This window comes from Helicoverpa armigera, chromosome 4, assembly GCF_030705265.1.
Source record: "Helicoverpa armigera isolate CAAS_96S chromosome 4, ASM3070526v1, whole genome shotgun sequence".
Lineage (NCBI taxonomy): Eukaryota > Metazoa > Arthropoda > Insecta > Lepidoptera > Noctuidae > Helicoverpa > Helicoverpa armigera.
In genome coordinates, this window is record NC_087123.1 from 6,187,552 (window position 1) to 6,204,656 (window position 17,105).

At 33.8% G+C, this 17,105-nt stretch overlaps 2 protein-coding genes across 2 annotated transcripts; both read right to left on the reverse strand.

The window, feature by feature from the left end:
* Positions 1–578: 578 nt before the first annotated feature.
* Positions 579–4,515, reverse strand: LOC135116743 (uncharacterized). The gene is made up of 2 exons (XM_064034254.1): positions 4,058–4,515; positions 579–2,461 (listed from the first exon to the last, which is right to left on the reverse strand). Exons 1-2 carry the CDS (start codon positions 4,075–4,077, stop codon positions 721–723), a joined length of 1,761 nt encoding a protein of 586 aa, XP_063890324.1. The 5' UTR covers positions 4,078–4,515; the 3' UTR covers positions 579–720.
* Positions 4,516–6,516: 2,001 nt separating this feature from the next.
* On the reverse strand, positions 6,517–15,463 carry LOC110384173 (protein lethal(3)malignant blood neoplasm 1). The gene is made up of 4 exons (XM_021345320.3): positions 15,306–15,463; positions 9,216–9,366; positions 8,316–8,447; positions 6,517–8,231 (listed from the first exon to the last, which is right to left on the reverse strand). The coding sequence occupies exons 2-4, from the start codon at positions 9,364–9,366 to the stop codon at positions 6,835–6,837; spliced, it is 1,680 nt and encodes a 559-aa protein (XP_021200995.3). The 5' UTR covers positions 15,306–15,463; the 3' UTR covers positions 6,517–6,834.
* Positions 15,464–17,105: the final 1,642 nt, after the last annotated feature.

A 17,105-nucleotide genomic window follows, 5' to 3' on the forward strand; every position in this document is an offset into this window, starting at 1 on the left:
GTTTGTTCGGGCTCATAAATCAATATGGAAATGAATTGAATGGTATAGTTATCGGCACGAATCTTGAGCTCTGACCTTCAACTGCGCAGAAGTAATTTATTGGATCCCTTTTGTGGTATGAAGTGAGTCACTCGGGATTGGTTCTTTGCTAATAAATCACTTCTGCGCAGATGTAGGTCAGAGCTCAAGATTCGTGCCGATAACTATAGTACGCATATAAATGTACGGGCCAACTCTCGGCCGACTGTTTAGTCTGCAGTGTGTAGGGTACTCTTACACAATAATTTTATAGTCATAGGATTAAATCCCACGCATCTAAAATAAATAAACGTTTATCTAATTCTATAATTAAAGGAAGTAAGACATTATGTTTTTTCAACGCAGTCTAGTTCATGCAGGATATGACAACAATCCATTGATTGCTTCGTGTGGAGCCCGACTCGCAGATTACTAAGTACCATTACATAAATACATACACACATCCATTACAGTACATACTCTTGTTTCCGGAGCGGGGAAACTATTGAAATTACTAAGTATTACTACTAAGGAATTTCGGGAGACAAATTAAAAGCGTGTTACCGATTCTGAGGTACTTTTAATTGTAAAAAAACTAATCTACTGTCTGACCCATCTCGGCGCGACATCTCCGGTGGGGCGACTTATCTACCTAAGTTCTTAAAATTATAGTCAGCACATTATACATGTGTGCGTACAGACTTAATCTAGGGCCGAAGGCTGGGTGGTCACCATAGCTCCTCCGACCTTAAGAGGAAAATTATCGGGAGAATCGATTTTAGATTGGTTCCGATAATTTTTCTTGAAACACGTGTATTTCAGCAATTTGAGCCGAACAACATAAACGGAAAATACAAAAATACTTAAAATAACTAAACCTAAGGTCACGTACACCAAGGACGCACTGAAGCTACTGTCCCTTTTATCAAAAACACTTTCGATCACTTCACTATGTTTTAACGAATACGCCATATATTTCACTTCGTCTAGATTTATGCCCTTCATATCAAGTGCACGTGTACTGGATAGCTGTGCGTTAGTGCGTAACTGAGGTAAGGCGATGATTGGTACTCTTTTCACCACATCGGACTCTATGAAGATACGATGATTAATGTGTATGCCATGAATCTCCACCTCACAGGGTTCTTCGATGGTCATCAGGTAAGTACCAAATACCAATTGTCTACTGGTCTCATCCTTGCATCGTTCTGTTAGTGTGGTCTTCTCTTCACTATACAGGATCCAGTTGTTGTTAGCGACTTGTTGGACTCTGACCTGTTCGATTTCTATTGGATGTTGTTTGCAAAGGGTAAGGTCGTTTTCGAAATTCATAAGCTGTTCGACACAGGTAAGTTCATAGAAGGGGATCCTGTTGTCTGCAGTGCAGAGGAAGCGAGCACCGGCAGAGAATGGTCTACACGGTATTGCGATTGGTGAGTATCTATTTTCTTTCGCCAATAGGTAAGGGTATTTGGGGAAAATAGCTAGGGTCTTATTTTCGGTGTCATGGAAAATTGGTAGGGAGTAAATCTTATAATAGTTATAAGTAACATTATCGGTAAGTGGTATCTCCATTATAAACGTTATTTGATTACTTTTAATAAATGATTTAACACATATAATCTCTTCTATTTTTAACAAGTTCGCTTCGGCGGGAGGATATATTAAGCTTTCATATTCGGATATTAATTTAAGATGATATAAAAGTTCTGAAGAATTAACAATTGATTGATGTAAAATAGAGACTCTGCTTAATGCAAGTGCAGTTTCGATTTCACTTAATCTAATAAATATAGTACGAAAGTTACTCATGAAAACATTGAACAACCCAGTTAAGTACGTCAGAAAAATCCAACTATTTTGCTGAGCAGTTAAATCTTTAATTAATGTTTCAATTTTAGTTAACCTGTTATGGAAGTTAATTGTATTCTGTTCAATAGTTTCAGTGGCATTAATAAAACTGTCAAACATTTTAGAGACCAATGTTAACCTTTTAGATATAGTGATTTGACCTTGATTCAATTTAGAAATGAGATTATCATACTTCAACGCATCATCATGATCCAAATTACCGGTAACAATTTTTATAATAGAGCCCAGTGGATTAATGAGTCCTCGTTTAGATCGTTTGGATGGTATAAGCTGTTGGTATTTTTCTACAGTTAAATCACGTATGGAATCTGTATGCATTTTAATAGTCATAATTTCTTGTGAGTATGATGCATTCCAATCAATTAAATTACAAAGCGCTTGATAGTTGGTAGAGATGTAGTTAAGGTCAGTATAAATTTGATCTAGGCTGATGATCTTTACAATAGTCCACTGATCAGTTTGGAAATATGCATGACCTTGTTTCACCGGTAAAACTCCTGGATTACCTTCAAGATTTTGCAGATGAAGGGCCAGCGACAGCATCGTGACTGTCATCAATAATATGCCGCACCTGTGGAGGACGTTTTATATTTTTAATAGGAATTTTGGTATCCCTTTCTCCTATTTTTATAGGTAAAATATTTTTATCTGCTTTGCCTGTTACTACAGCTTTTATATATCGGGGCTTATCCTTACTTTTACGCTTATTTATGTCTTTACCGAAAACAATTTCTCCTTTTTTAAACTTTATTTCACCTTCACCACCCTTACTCTCTCTATTCTTTTCTTTAATATTAACCATTTTGTCTGTAGTCTATTACCATCCTGTATTTAATTTCACCAGACGCATCCTTCTTTTTAGGGACAAGGTGAACTGGAGCACTCCAAGGGGAATGAGATTCTTGTATAACATTTTCATGAAGTAATTTTTCTACCTGATTATTTATTTCGTTTTGGATGAAAGGTGCCTGTCTATAGGGTTTAATGTATATAGGATCTTCATTTTTGGTACGTATGTGATGTTTAACCTGATTAGTAAACGTAAGGGGGATTTGGTCACAGTAGAATATGTCCTTATATTCCCTACAAAGTGCATAAATTTTCTCACGTTCTTCGCCATTGGTATGATCGAGTCTTAATTTATCTAAATTTTCTTCAAGTAATTTGTCAATTTCTAGAGGAGTATTGGTCGTAGTAAAATTAATGTTGTATTCTGTATTTTCATATGGCGTTACTGTGAAAGGTTGGCAAATAGTCAGTTGTTTTGGGCAATCTGAAGTGTTTTGAATTACTGTAAATGCGTATCCACTATCACAGTTTACTAAAGCACTAGGCATTCGTAGTCCATTTCGAAATTCTTGGTAGTCAAGAATAGCGTCACCTGAATATTGATCTACTGGCAATTTAAATCGTTGTTCTGAACGTGGCTGTACAGTAATTTTATAATTTAAATTATTATTGATTATTGGAATACAAGTGGAATTCGTTTTAAGATTCGTTCTTTTAGATCAATAATTGCACCTAATTGCTGTAAAAGGTCGTTACCTATAAGCCCGTCATACCGTGGATCTACTTCGTATACATAGAACTTATGCCAATCGTCACTAACAAAGGTAGGTAGAAGAGGAATTTCTATTACTTCATTATGTCTACTAGTAGCATGAGTACTAACCACCTGAAAATTTTCATTACGTATATAGTCGTAAAAATACTCATATGCTTTTGTAGGACCAATGAACGATCTCATACTACCAGTATCTATCATCATTTTTGCGTCTATCTCTTCTACATAAATATACGGTAGCTCTAAATTAGAGTCAAAATTTAATTCTAAGATTTCTTGTCCGTCGAGGCACTCTCCTGAAAATCCAGTGCCTGAATTTCATTTTCTGATTGTAATTCATAGTCAACATGAGTCTCGTCATGATAATTAATTTCATTTGAGTCACCATAATAGTCATCGTCATAGTTAGAGTAATAGTTATTGTAATAAGGCTCATAGTCGTCAGCAGACAATTCATTTAAATTGAAACCTTGTGGTACATTCGATTTAGGTTGGGCTGTTCGCATAGACACATCAGTAGTTTGCGTTTGAGGTTTTAGTATTTGTGGGGTATTAGAATTATTGGGGGATAGAGGAACATGGATTGGCGAAAAAATCACTCACCAGCCAGCTGCTACTCTCATCCTTGGTATTCCTTTGTTTGCCCACACGCACCAAGAGTAATTTATTTGGTTCGTCGGATTTCACTCGTCCTTAAATTCCCACAGCTATCGTGCAGCTCGTCCTCGAGACACGCGACGAATTTAAAACCGCGAAGAATTTAGGAATATAACAGCGAAATCCTACCGGCTGCGCCACTCTTGTTTCCGGAGCGGGGAAACTATTGAAATTACTAAGTATTACTACTAAGGAATTTCGGGAGACAAATTAAAAGCGTGTTACCGATTCTGAGGTACTTTTAATTGTAAAAAAACTAATCTACTGTCTGACCCATCTCGGCGCGACATCTCCGGTGGGGCGACTTATCTACCTAAGTTCTTAAAATTATAGTCAGCACATTATACATGTGTGCGTACAGACTTAATCTAGGGCCGAAGGCTGGGTGGTCACCATAGCTACATACTGACCTACATACCTACATTATATACTTAATAAGATAATCGGTAAAGGAAAATATTTTTTTCCGCCGGCCCCAATTGCCCGTGTTATTACTCATACGACTTTTCCTGTAATTAATTTCCTATGAATATGTGTCAAGCATTTTCACTACTAACAATATCTATATTGACATTTCCCCCAATCGTATAAAATAAAGGTTGTCTATTATTATATTTGATTTACGAATTATGAAAAATAGATACCTATTTATTTTGAAAGGAAAATGCAACGGATTTATTCTTGATATATGTGTTTCATAGAATAAAATATAAAATTGGCAAACATTATGATTTCGGCTGCCATAAATATAATTTAATCGTTAGCATTTTGTATATCATTAATACATTAAAATATTACTCATCACATTAAGAGTTCTGCACACTGCAAACCTTAGTTTGTTTGGACTCATAGATCACTATGAAGATGAGTAGTATGTACTTACAAAGATCAAGTATTTAGCCGGTATTAGACCATTTTCTTTAAAAAAATTACCAACGGACTACTATAATTAAGTCTGCAGTGTTAAGTCTAAGCAAGGGTTTTGACATTTGTATTCAGGCGCACCGAAATTATTAAAACAGGTATTTTATTTGGTACCTTCATGAGGTTTGGGCCGATTTCTGATAGCCCGTATCATTTTCTCGTAAAAATTCATGTAGGCCGTTTTTTATTCAATTTGAAGGAATGATGGCAAGTTGCATTGGGTGGGATTCTTCCAGGCATAAACTGCTAAGAATAACAAGCTTTGAGATACCTTCACATATCTTTAGACCGAAGATTGACTTTCTCAAATGGTATCACCACTTTAGGACTATGGGGTGGCTGTCGATGATGCCACGAGAGGATTCGTGTGCATGGCAAAAGTCAAGCTAGTCAAGTTATCGAAACTGTTGTTATTTAGAAGAATGCTTATTCCCTGTAATTTAATAATCATAGATAGTAGTGCACGCGGAAGTACTATTTCTGCGTGACTGTTTGTAACACCAATATGGACATTAAAATATGAATAAAATAATGAAGTAGCTGAAAAAACACACTAGGTCTGTCTATTTATTGATTGTCTATTAATCTGTGAACTGCCATCTATTGAAAATTATTCGATTTAAGTCGGAAAGATCATCGGCGTGTGCGCTTTGATTGTGAACAAGTTGCTTAACCTGTTGTAGATCTATACTCGTTAGTTCATCATACGGTCTGTAGAGGGCGTGAGTTGTAACTTAACAAGTATTGGTCTTTGTTGTCTTCAAATAGATAGATCAATGTTTGTGTTAAAGAACTTAATTGTTAGTTCAGATACGCCGTAGGTAGGTGGCATTACTACTGCTAATACACTCCACTTACTACATTATTATTATTCCATGCGGATTAAGTCTGGGAAAGCTATATGAAAGTACAACACTTAGGTACCTAATTTTCTTTGAACTTTAAAATGAGAGAGAAAAGAGGCTTTAAAAACATATTGATCGTATATCTACTAAAAAAAGATAGCATTTCGTATTTTTATTTCTTTCGTAGGTATTTTTTTGCAAAAAATGACGTCAAACAGAAAGTGTTTGTTTGATTTAATTATTTTCCTCAATCAAATGTGAACTTAGTACCTAAATCTCGGCATGGATTTAATGTTTACCTATTTAAGTGGTTTTAAGCGCGTGATTTTAATAAACTGATTAATGGAAAAAACCGATGAGAAAATAATCTCTTTCAATTAATTTAACTATCTATATATCAAAATTATACATTTGCAAATAAATTGAATTATTGAATTACTCAATTATATGTTAGTAATTACGATTTATGATCATTTATCTATGTATAGGTCTGTATGTGTATATCAAAGATGTAAAATTTATAAGCCACAAAAATACATATTTGCTTCTGTATAATTTATTAGCGTTCATTTAAAGAAGGTACCTATGTTCCTTTTGTTTCTTTTTATAAATTGAGAAATTAATAAAACACAAATGTTTTTATTATATTGCATTTTTATTTCTTTTTAAACATGTTTCCACACGATTAACTTCTTGTTTTCCTGCATTTCTATGAAAACTTATTCAGAATACTAATAGTTACATTTATTGCTCACTACGTTATGGCAGTTACATGGCAGTGGTTCATTAACTTTAATCTTACCTATACTTATAAAATCTTATTGTAAATTATATTATTCTATCCTAAAATTAATAGTAAAATGTAGTAAAGCTATGAAGTTCTTTTGCCTTGTACCAACGTTAACGGCCGAACACTAGGTTCATTAGCACTCGACCGCTTACTAAAATCCATATCTATTGCGTTTTAGACTCAACTGGATAAAACAGCCATTTGAATTCATAGCCCTTGAGACCGAATTTATCGTCCTTCTCTGTTTCAGGCTTAGGAACATCATCAGATAACAAGTCCAGTACATCCTGAGATACTTTAGGATGGAACCCAGAATCATCAGCTACGTAATCAATCCTCGTTCGAACGCCATTCCTTCCAGTAACGTAGTAGTATCCTTTCTTCACACCATTCGCGTACCCTTCCTCGAAATGTCCATGGAATCCTACGGTGTAGTTAAAAGTATACAGTAGTTGAGTCATATCGTCTTGCGTAAGACCTGGAGGTAAACCTTTTTGTTCACCAGGGCGGAGTGCGTTTATGTCAGTATTTTTGTCAACGATTTGCATCTGAGCCGAAAACAGTGTAGGTTTAGTTGCGCCACGCTGGCCTCCCACAGCAGTGCTTGGGCCTTGAGAACCGTTTGGTCCTACTTGGGAATCGAACTGCTGTTCAGGTCCAACATATTGTTTGGAAGTCCTTCCTCCTCCTGGTGCACCAGAAGATGGTGCCCCTCCTTGTGGGAACGAACTTTGTCCATTGGGTGGTCCGCCTTGCTGAGAATAATCCTGACCGAAACTGCTTCGTTGACCGATTCCTGGAACTCCTGAAGCAAGGCCAGGTCCTCCTTGACTTTGTCCAGCTCCTCCTTGACTTTGTCCAGCTCCTCCTTGACTAAGTCCAGATCCACCTTGACTTTGGCCAAATCCTCCCTGACTTTGGCCAAATCCTCCCTGACTTTGGCCCGAACCTCCCTGACTTTGGCCAGCTCCTCCTTGATTTTGGCCAGGTCCACCTTGACTCAGTCCAGGTTGCCCTTGACTCTGCGCACTTGAAGGGAAACCAGCTCCAGTTTGGGCGTAGTTGTTAGGACCATTCGGAGAACTTGGTGCTTGGGAGTAGTTTGGTGAGCCGGAGCCCGGATAGTTTTGTGCACCCTGGCCAGGTTGTGAGCCCACGCTACCAGGGGCAACCGGTCCTTGCTGTGCGTAGTTTTGTTGACCTTGAGGACCAAATGCTGAACCACTGAACCCACCTTGGGCATTTTGTTGTGAAGATGATGGTGGGAAACCTTGTTGACCTTGAGGGCTTGCACCTGGTGCACCGAATTGGTTCGGATTGTTATAATTATTATTGTCAGGTGCCTGGATGTAGGTAGGTGGCGGTGCTAGCGTGGTAGTTGTAGGTAGACTGCAAGATGAGCATGACCTTGCTGGGGGCTCTATAGATATGGGTTTAGGTGGTGTTAATGCTGACGGAGCTGATGGTGCTGATGCTTGTACAGAAGCCGGTTTAGGAGGTGGTAATGCCAGAGCATGCCCTTGTCGTGCCGATGTTGGCGATCCATTGTTTGAAGCAGGAGCTGGAATTGATATTTATTTATTGGTTAGTGATTTAGCATATACAAAGAACGGTATATGTAATCTAGAAAATGGTAAATACTTACATGCTTTCAAGTGGATATTCTTCATGGACAAAATCCTGAATTTTCCATCTTTGTCGGTGGCGTATACCGTGACATGGTACACGTCATCTGCCGTGATGAAGCCGAACTCGCCCATGATAATCCCGTCTTTGTCTGTAAACATAGGTAAGTACATCGGTTTTATTATGTTTGAATACATTATAATAATGAGTTTATTGCCATTAAAGGCTAATATAATCATAAGCCCTGCCAAGGTTCTATAATTTATATTAAGGCACTTAATCACATGAAGCGGACTTATCCTAAATTGTACGAATAACTTGCTAAAACAAAATTTATTAAACATGTTTAAACCGAGTTCAAAAATTTAAACATAAAATATTGGAAACGTCATTTCATTATGTAGCCTTGTATAAAAGGCTGTATCCAATAATCTGGGCACTCAAGTTATACTAGAATTTATGCTCATTAGATTCTCAATTAATTGACTAGGAAATGAATAATCAAACAATTTGTTATAGGTGTTTTTACAAAAGTTATATTTTTCACTGTCGCTGAGTATATAACAAAACCCATTTGGTGGTGATAATTCGGTTTGGTTGATTAATATCTTATGAATATTTTTTTACGGGCCTACAGAGTCCCGGACGGGACGGTTTACGAACTTTTACGAAGGCAAACATATGTAAGTAAAAGTAATGGTGACACATTATTACTCTTTTATTATTATTTCATTCGTAATAAGTCTCCATCCATGATCACCGTGTATGTATATCCGACATATAAAATGCTCAGATATAAACCACCAGATCACCCTACCCAATTCTGTCAAATACCAATCGAACATTCACCTTCCACTGTGATAGGGTTGCAAATCTTTTGAAGAAATCTGTACCTAAAACTCCTTTAATTGAAGCGTACCTTTGGATTCATGCCTGTGCTGCTGGCCGTCGATCTTGAAGCCGAACTCGTAAGGCCTGTTCTCGTCCGTGTACTTGTCGGCACCTTGAGCTTGGAGCATGAAGCATAGTATTATGCTCACGGTGATCCGCAGTCTTCTTGGCTGATGCATCTGGAGTTGAAAAATTATATTTATTATATTTTTTTTGTTCTATAGGTACCTATTAGCTAATTAAAAGTTTGATAACAGCTCATGTAATTTCTTAGAATGGGTAAAGTTCTTGTAAGTAGATTTTTTTTAATATTAAAAAAAAATCAGGTATTCTTTTATAAATTAGCTATGTGCATCACATAGTTTATGTATTACCAAAGTAAGTCTCGATTTGCACTAAACTAAATAATTCATAAAGTTTTTAAATATCAGTACTTATAGGTATTTGATTTATCAAATAAGCATCGAATATATTACTTGAGGCGCAGACTTGATCAATAAATCAGTATTCTGAATATTTTATGTAATTGATTAGCAAATAGGTAAGCTTTTTGATTTGGCTTGTATTTTATATTCGAATTTTAAACTAAAAAAAAATATTATGCTATAAAAATACTAAAAAATATACGTAAATTACATACTGACCAAATACGTATTCACGAGATGATGTTACGATTCGTTACTCAAAACAAATGTTCATGTTCATTATGTAAATAAATAAATTCTCTTTTATTATTGTGACAGTTTTCTCTGTCGTAAATATTAGACAACATAGGCCTATTCTTTACTACTTGTATGTAAAGACAAATAGTCAAAGAAGACAACATAAAAAGCATGCAAATAGTGAAGTGTTATCTACCAAAAATTTTAAACAATCCACAAAAAAAATGTGAGTAGTCAGTTAAGTGCATAAATGTCATTATAAAGAGCTTTCTTACAATTATATTGACATTCTATAAGAGTCTATTAAGTAATAGTGGATCTTGAAGTGTTCCCAAACATTATGTCATGAGAAAAAAACGTAACTCGATGTCAAGGAGAATATTAAACATTTTACGCGATTCGCGTTAAGTGCTTAAGTATAAGGAGCGTAAATCATTTAGTTTGAAACATGGAGAACAAAATGACTGGTGGAGGAGTCATAATACAAAAACTTCTAAGAAACGAGCGCGCCAAAATGAGGGTCTTCGGGGGACGAGAAACGTTACACACCGGCTGTGGAACCCGCCTATTATTTTCAAAATAAAGTCACCGTTCAATCAAGACCAATCTTTGACAGATTGATTTTGATTTGACAAGGAACCCGAAATCCTCGTTAGTTCTAGGTTCTAGTAACTGATATGCCTACCGCACGTTACCGTGATCCACAAGAAGGCGCCTGACTTATCTTCCCTTTGTCATATCCGCTATCTTTCTATCCTCCGTGGTTTGGGACTTCTAGAGACATGACGTCATTTTATAGTTGTCAAATCGACATAGCACATCATTAGGTTATAAAAAATATTGAATTGGTTGTAAAGCCCACACCTGTTATTTAACATAATACAAAAGTCTACTATTATTGTGGAATAGTTTATTATCTTTATTATCTATTAATGTGCAGAAAACAATTAAAATCACACAACCAACAAAATAATTAAGCAGTTCTAACTACCTAAAACGACTACGGATACGAACGAAAACGGTTACGGATCTTTGAGTAAAAATTGCCCCAAAAATAACTGTTTTAATTAGGCAAAAAGGAATTTCACAGATTTTTTTATGATTGATCAAAGCTTCTGCCGCTTATCGTGATCGTGTTTTTATATCATTTCACTATATTGGAATGAATATTTGTTATTAATTTTATGGTAATTAATATTTAAAACATCGTTTTAATTTCTGCTTAATGACCAAATGCTGATCATTAATAATAAAGTAGGTATGGGTAACTACTTGATGTGATTTTTACATACCGTTTTATGGAGGTTTATTTGCAAACATATACCTAAATAAGTTTCAGTTGGTAAGCCTGCATACAAGAATTAATTTTATTCCTTTACAATAAAAATTGAGCGTAAACCCCAAGCTTTCTCAACGTGGACTGGTGAATTCAGATAAAAAAAAAATTGACAAGCATGAAATTCGTATATTCTGTTGCATGCATGGTTCACATTGAATCTAATAATTAATTATAGTACGAATTTCAATAATAGCTGATTTCAAAGACGATACCTGACCTCAACATTTAAAATATACATTAGTATCCTGTGTTTATCATAAAGATCATTATTGTATATTTTAGATTTTGGACGCTTGAGTAACCTGCACGTCACCAATTAACCAAGTAAATAATATTCTGATGTCAAGCGGAACATCAATATTTGCTTATGATAATGTCACGTACCACACATTTTTTCTACGTTTTTTTTTCTCATAAGCATATGCATATAAATTCTACATAAGCCATTTCTATTATTATCTATCCTTATAGTTAAATATCATAAAAATATTAAAATCCTAACGAAATTATTTGGTACAAAAATTTGACAGTAATTCTTACAGGTGAGCATCATAAATTATATCATACAGGTTCTGTTGAAATAACTTTGACGCATCTAAAATATGAAAGATGCGTTTATTTTGTCATACTATCCTTAAAGATTTTATTTTCTTGTACTTTTTTATTTGGGATCAATTTAATACTTTTACAAATAGTACATAGTAAAAATTTTAACTGAAATTACTTGTAACATGGTATCCTATAATTTTGACTAATTAGTGTATAATTATAATATATGATGCGTGTCAGAGCCTAATTAATCATACATGTTGATGAGCTACCGACAGGTTTTTTATGTAGCCATTAATATAAACTGTCTTGATTTCATTAGATATGTATCTTCTTAATTTTGTACACGTTAATTAAATGATGACAATATTACTAAAGAGTTGCTTATTTTCGTTAGTTTTTTAATCTCTGTGAAAGTCATTAAATAAATTGGATCTAGTTATCCGGATAAACAAGTAACGTTTGCTTTATTATTTTCTATAAATTACGAGTGTAGTGATTTGATACAAAAAATTTAAATCGACAAAAACAATCACAGTAAAAGTGGTCGAATGCGTTTAAGTCTTGTTTGCTTGATCAGAGACATATTTCATGAGATGAGTTCAACCGACTTTTGAGCTTTCAGAAAAGTACGCATAACGAAACCTTTTGATTATGACGTTAGCTTTACGATAATAGTGCTATAACAATGCGATAAAAATCGCAGTATTGTTTATTAGCATACAAATCGCCATCACTAAGTGGGGAGTCGTGGTGTCGAAACAAAATGCTTTTATAATAAAATCAAATTTTCATTATCTTTGTATTTTAATTACTTTAGAACCGATTTTATGATATTTTTAAAAGTTTCCTATTGTAAAATATAATATGAATTAAAATGTTATTCAAATTGTAGTTTATGATCTGGTAGGAGGCATTTATTGCCTGAATAAAATATCATAGTATATTTTTAACGAATCTCCTGCGGACATTTGCTCGTTATGTTAACAGAGCAGTGATATAAAGATACTCCTTGATTTTAGAGTAAACGAGTTGAACAAGTTTAGTTTTTCTTGATGCGGAAAGTGTGACAAGATATTAATTTCATTCACGTGTACATTAACATCACAATAAAAATATTCTGCAAAATAATACCAATTTATTAAAGAACGGAATTGTGACTGTAACATACGTATGCAAACATCTGATTTGATAGCGGTATTAATGACTTGTTTTAAAATATAGATCGCTTTTTAAGCTTCTGTTACAGATTAGGAATGAAGATTTATGATCATTTGGACAAATGATACAGATTTTATAGTTGATTTTAGTATTCAAATGAATTTATTTTAATTTTAATGAATGATTTTATTAAGATGTTGAGTTGTTGAGTGGATCTGTCGCATTTTGAACGTCGAGTTTTATTTATGGTTATATTATGCATTCATCGATCTATTTACATGTTAATGTCTAAATAATTGTTGAGAATGCAGGTAGTGCATCTTTTTTATACCACTGAAAATGGAACAGGAAAGCTCATTAAATTCTTTGCAGATCATTTCATTTCTGTTACTAAGAAGATAAAAAAAAATGATGATTACTTTCATATTTATAATATTAACTAGAAAGTGACTACTGATAACTAAGTTTAGGTTAGCAACAGTCTGTCTGAATCCGTTTTCATGTTCTGTGTATGTAAACAGCAAACATTTAACACCAACTCCGATTTTTTGATAAAATACTTTATATTTGGTTAGTATATTTATGTATTATAATCGCGGATAACCGTGACACCTGCTTTGCCAGTTTTTATCGTTAGTTTTTTTTTTATTTGCCTAAACACGTGAAAGTGCGAGAACAGAAAACCTGTGGAGTAGTTTCATTGTCATATTTTTTATTTTTTGAAGACGACTTATTTAAATGATTGAAAATTTATGGTATGGAAATTACTTGATATTTTTGAGGATTATCTTATTTTATTTATAAAAAGGATTATTTATTGTAAAATGAATAAAATTATATTATTATCATACAGACTCCAATGCATTATATATGGTTATTTGTTTAAGCACGATTATGCATAAATAAATAAACCCGAACACAACTTAATCCTTCTATCATCAAAATAAGATTTAACGAGCTAAGAAATGGTACTTTCCATAAATTAAATATTAATATTATTCACAAACATTTTGTCATAAATCTGTAAATTTGAATAACGAAATGGATTTACACTGTACTTAACTGTGATTTACCAGCATTTTGCACATTAACATACATTATAAGGTCGATACCACCTCCATTAGACTGTCAACTAAGTTTTGGAAAGAATAATATAATATCTGTCGCTAAGTTTGACACTGACCCGATGAGGTCACGTTAGAATCTAAGTGATTATTTCAAGGTCGCTTCATACTTTTCGCTACTCGCCATAGATCAAATTGTGTTGTTTCCCGGCCATAATTTACCATGGAACACTACTACTTTCGTGAAATTTAGAAGTTTATTAGCATGGGAAGTGTTAGTTACTTTTCAGCAATCTTTGCGTTGGATAAATTTCACATGTTAATTTATATCTTGTTAATAAGGATAACTCGATGCTTCCTATATCAATTTATTATCAATAACATAAAGTTTAATTATATTAATATTTTACATAGTAAATCACTTCACCATTATAGTGTAATCGTAAAACGAACCTTTATTAAAAAAAGTTAAATACTGTATGTTTCTTATTCTTGTAAACTTTTCCATATCTAAATTAGGTACCGTGTCATATGGGTTGACAAAGTAAATATGTTGACGTTATGTATTACCAGAGCCTCAAACACTAGTTTGTTTACAATGTTTGATTCACTTAACAATGAGACAGTAAACTATACAAGGTGGACACCATTGGCGAGCTAGCAATAATTCAGTACTGTCAGATTAGCATAGCGCATTACAAATTACACTGATGAGATATCCAATCAATTAACAAGTTTGTTCAATAATAAAGGTAGATTATATGGGCAATTAATAACATTTATTGCATATTCATGTCCTCGGAAGCTAAGCTATTATTTCCGTAATGTTGTTTATTGAACTGTTTAAAGCATCGTTCTCGGATATTTAGAGCCAATGCACAATTAAACCCCGTTGGCCCGATGGTCGGCTGATAGTTTTTTTTTAAGGTAACCGTGAACAGTAACTAAGCTTTCTTCTATGCTGATTTTATCGATAAAACGTTGCAGCTATACGTTTGAAGTACGCGTTTGATTTTGAAATCGCGTGTATTTTAGAGTTCTTGCATGTTAGCTACATGCTTTAACGAGCTGGTAAAATGCGAAACAAACTATTCGCTAATGTATTCAACAAAATATTTAAAACAAACATGTAAATGTTGTTAAAATTTTTAGAAGAAATTATTGAAGGAAAGTTTTGGTGGTACTATAATTAAATAACGAGTTATTTAATTATGGCTTTTCTTCTGGAAAATCTTCTTGCCATTTATCACTTGCACTAATTTAATTTTGCTGTTCTATTTATTTCTGAATTCAGTCCACTATTATTGTTTTGAAATATTTGATATAGTTGTGTATAGACTTACCTTATTTTGGTTTTAAAGTGTGTATTAACGCGGGCCGTCTAGCGGCCTGTTGCGCAAGAGTTCGCACGAGACTGCCGATTCTTCGGACCACGTAATTTATTAATACTTGTGCCTAGAACAGATAAGCGATGCGACAATCAGTGTCATCGCCATACCTAGGGGCATATTTTATTGCAAGAATACGTTTCCGGGCCCAGTGGTCGTGTTCTTGATGTCACGATTAATAAATTCATAATTAGAAGTCATTTTATGATGGAACTGCACATTAAAGGTAATAACAGTCTGGTACTCTTCTGATTCAATATTTATTTGGCGGGTTTCATATAGGTACCTGTTATACTATTTCTTTTTTTTCCAATTTTAGGTAAAATTATGTTCTAGACTTGTTGCCATTTGGAAAAAGTGAACCGAAAATAGCAAAGGTTTCCTTATTGACATTTAATCTGTTAAGTATTCGAATTTGCCTACAAGTGAAAATAGCGGGATTAAAACATAGATTAAAATTGTAGATATGTGTTGTTAATTAGTTAATTCAGTATACCTATGTATTACACTTGAATAATAATGTGTTTAGGCTGGGGCTTCGCAATGATTTAAACTTACGTTCCTCTTTGTCAGCCTTTATACTAATATCCAATAGTTTTTGACAAAAATGGGCCACTTCTGTGCATTCCATGTTTCTAGGTAACAGTCCTAGCTATAATAATTACTAACAGTAGGTATCTACTTTAACACGAATATGAACAAAGTGTCCGGGTTAAGTATAGCGGAAGTAATAATTAAGTAGCAATGAAATACAAGCCTAATAAATATAATTTTAAACTATCATTAGCTATTGGTCAGAGAAAGCAACTAATTGAATAATTCAAACAACGTTTATTAATTTCTGGAAAAATAGCAGTAATACCTAATTTATTTTCTTTTATTCTGTGCCGTTGATTTTATTTGCAGCTGTCTTTCATTAAATTGGGACTATACAATAGAATGAGATGAGTATGTTAATTATATAGTTACATTGCAAATCGATTCAACATTACTTTTGCATTATAAGCTATTTATTACACTACTAAAAAGCGAATATTTAGCTAATGCGGTTCTTAATGACCTACTGAATTGCTAACATTTATATGTGGTAGTCTCAGGTTACATTCATCAATAAATTACCTCTATTTTATGATGATTAGCGTTAGTTGACACTTCTACTTTTCGTGTTTATCATCGTATAGATTTATTCAGATATTATTGCTATTTATGATTATTTATGACAATGTTCTTGTCAGATATCGCTGGATTTCTTTCTAAATTGAACATTTACATCTCATGTGAGAACATCAACTTAATTAAAGTTACTTTAAATGCACTGTCGTGATATTGTATATTGAGTTTGACATTATGGTGTAGCTAGTTTTTTTCCATAATAAAATATTGGATGATGAACATTGTATCTATAAAGATAAGATAATTTTTCAATAAATTAATAAATAAACAACCGAAATGTTTTATCAACAATTACATCATTTTTGATGTTTCTTATTAGGACAAAATCCAGTGTCAGATACTGTTAGGTATATTTTGTTAGGTATTTTTTTAGGATTTTGTTAGGTTAGAGAAAAGGTAATATAGAACTAGAATAAAATAACTAAACCTCTTTCGCCGTTGCGTATTTACAGTATATACATGGCTAGTACGCAAGCGTGTGAAACTAGTCGCGAATAGATTGGAATTCACTTTTTATACAAAGTCTTCCGATGTATACAGTAGCAGTACGCAAATACTCGCATATATTTTGTAGTGGCCAAA

Bases quoted from the DNA above. Each gene is read 5' to 3' on its own strand.
- LOC110384173 (XM_021345320.3), bottom strand. From the start codon at position 9,366: ATGCATCAGCCAAGAAGACTGCGGATCACCGTGAGCATAATACTATGC. The intron at 8,448-9,215 runs GTACGCTTCAAT...CTATGTTTACAG, and splicing joins GCACAGGCATGAATCCAAAG to ACAAAGACGGGATTATCATG. The intron at 8,232-8,315 runs GTAAGTATTTAC...TATCAATTCCAG, and splicing joins GAATATCCACTTGAAAGCAT to CTCCTGCTTCAAACAATGGA.
- LOC135116743 (XM_064034254.1), bottom strand. From the start codon at position 4,077: ATGAGAGTAGCAGCTGGCTG. The intron at 2,462-4,057 runs GTGAGTGATTTT...CGTCCTCCACAG, and splicing joins ATGAGAGTAGCAGCTGGCTG to GTGCGGCATATTATTGATGA.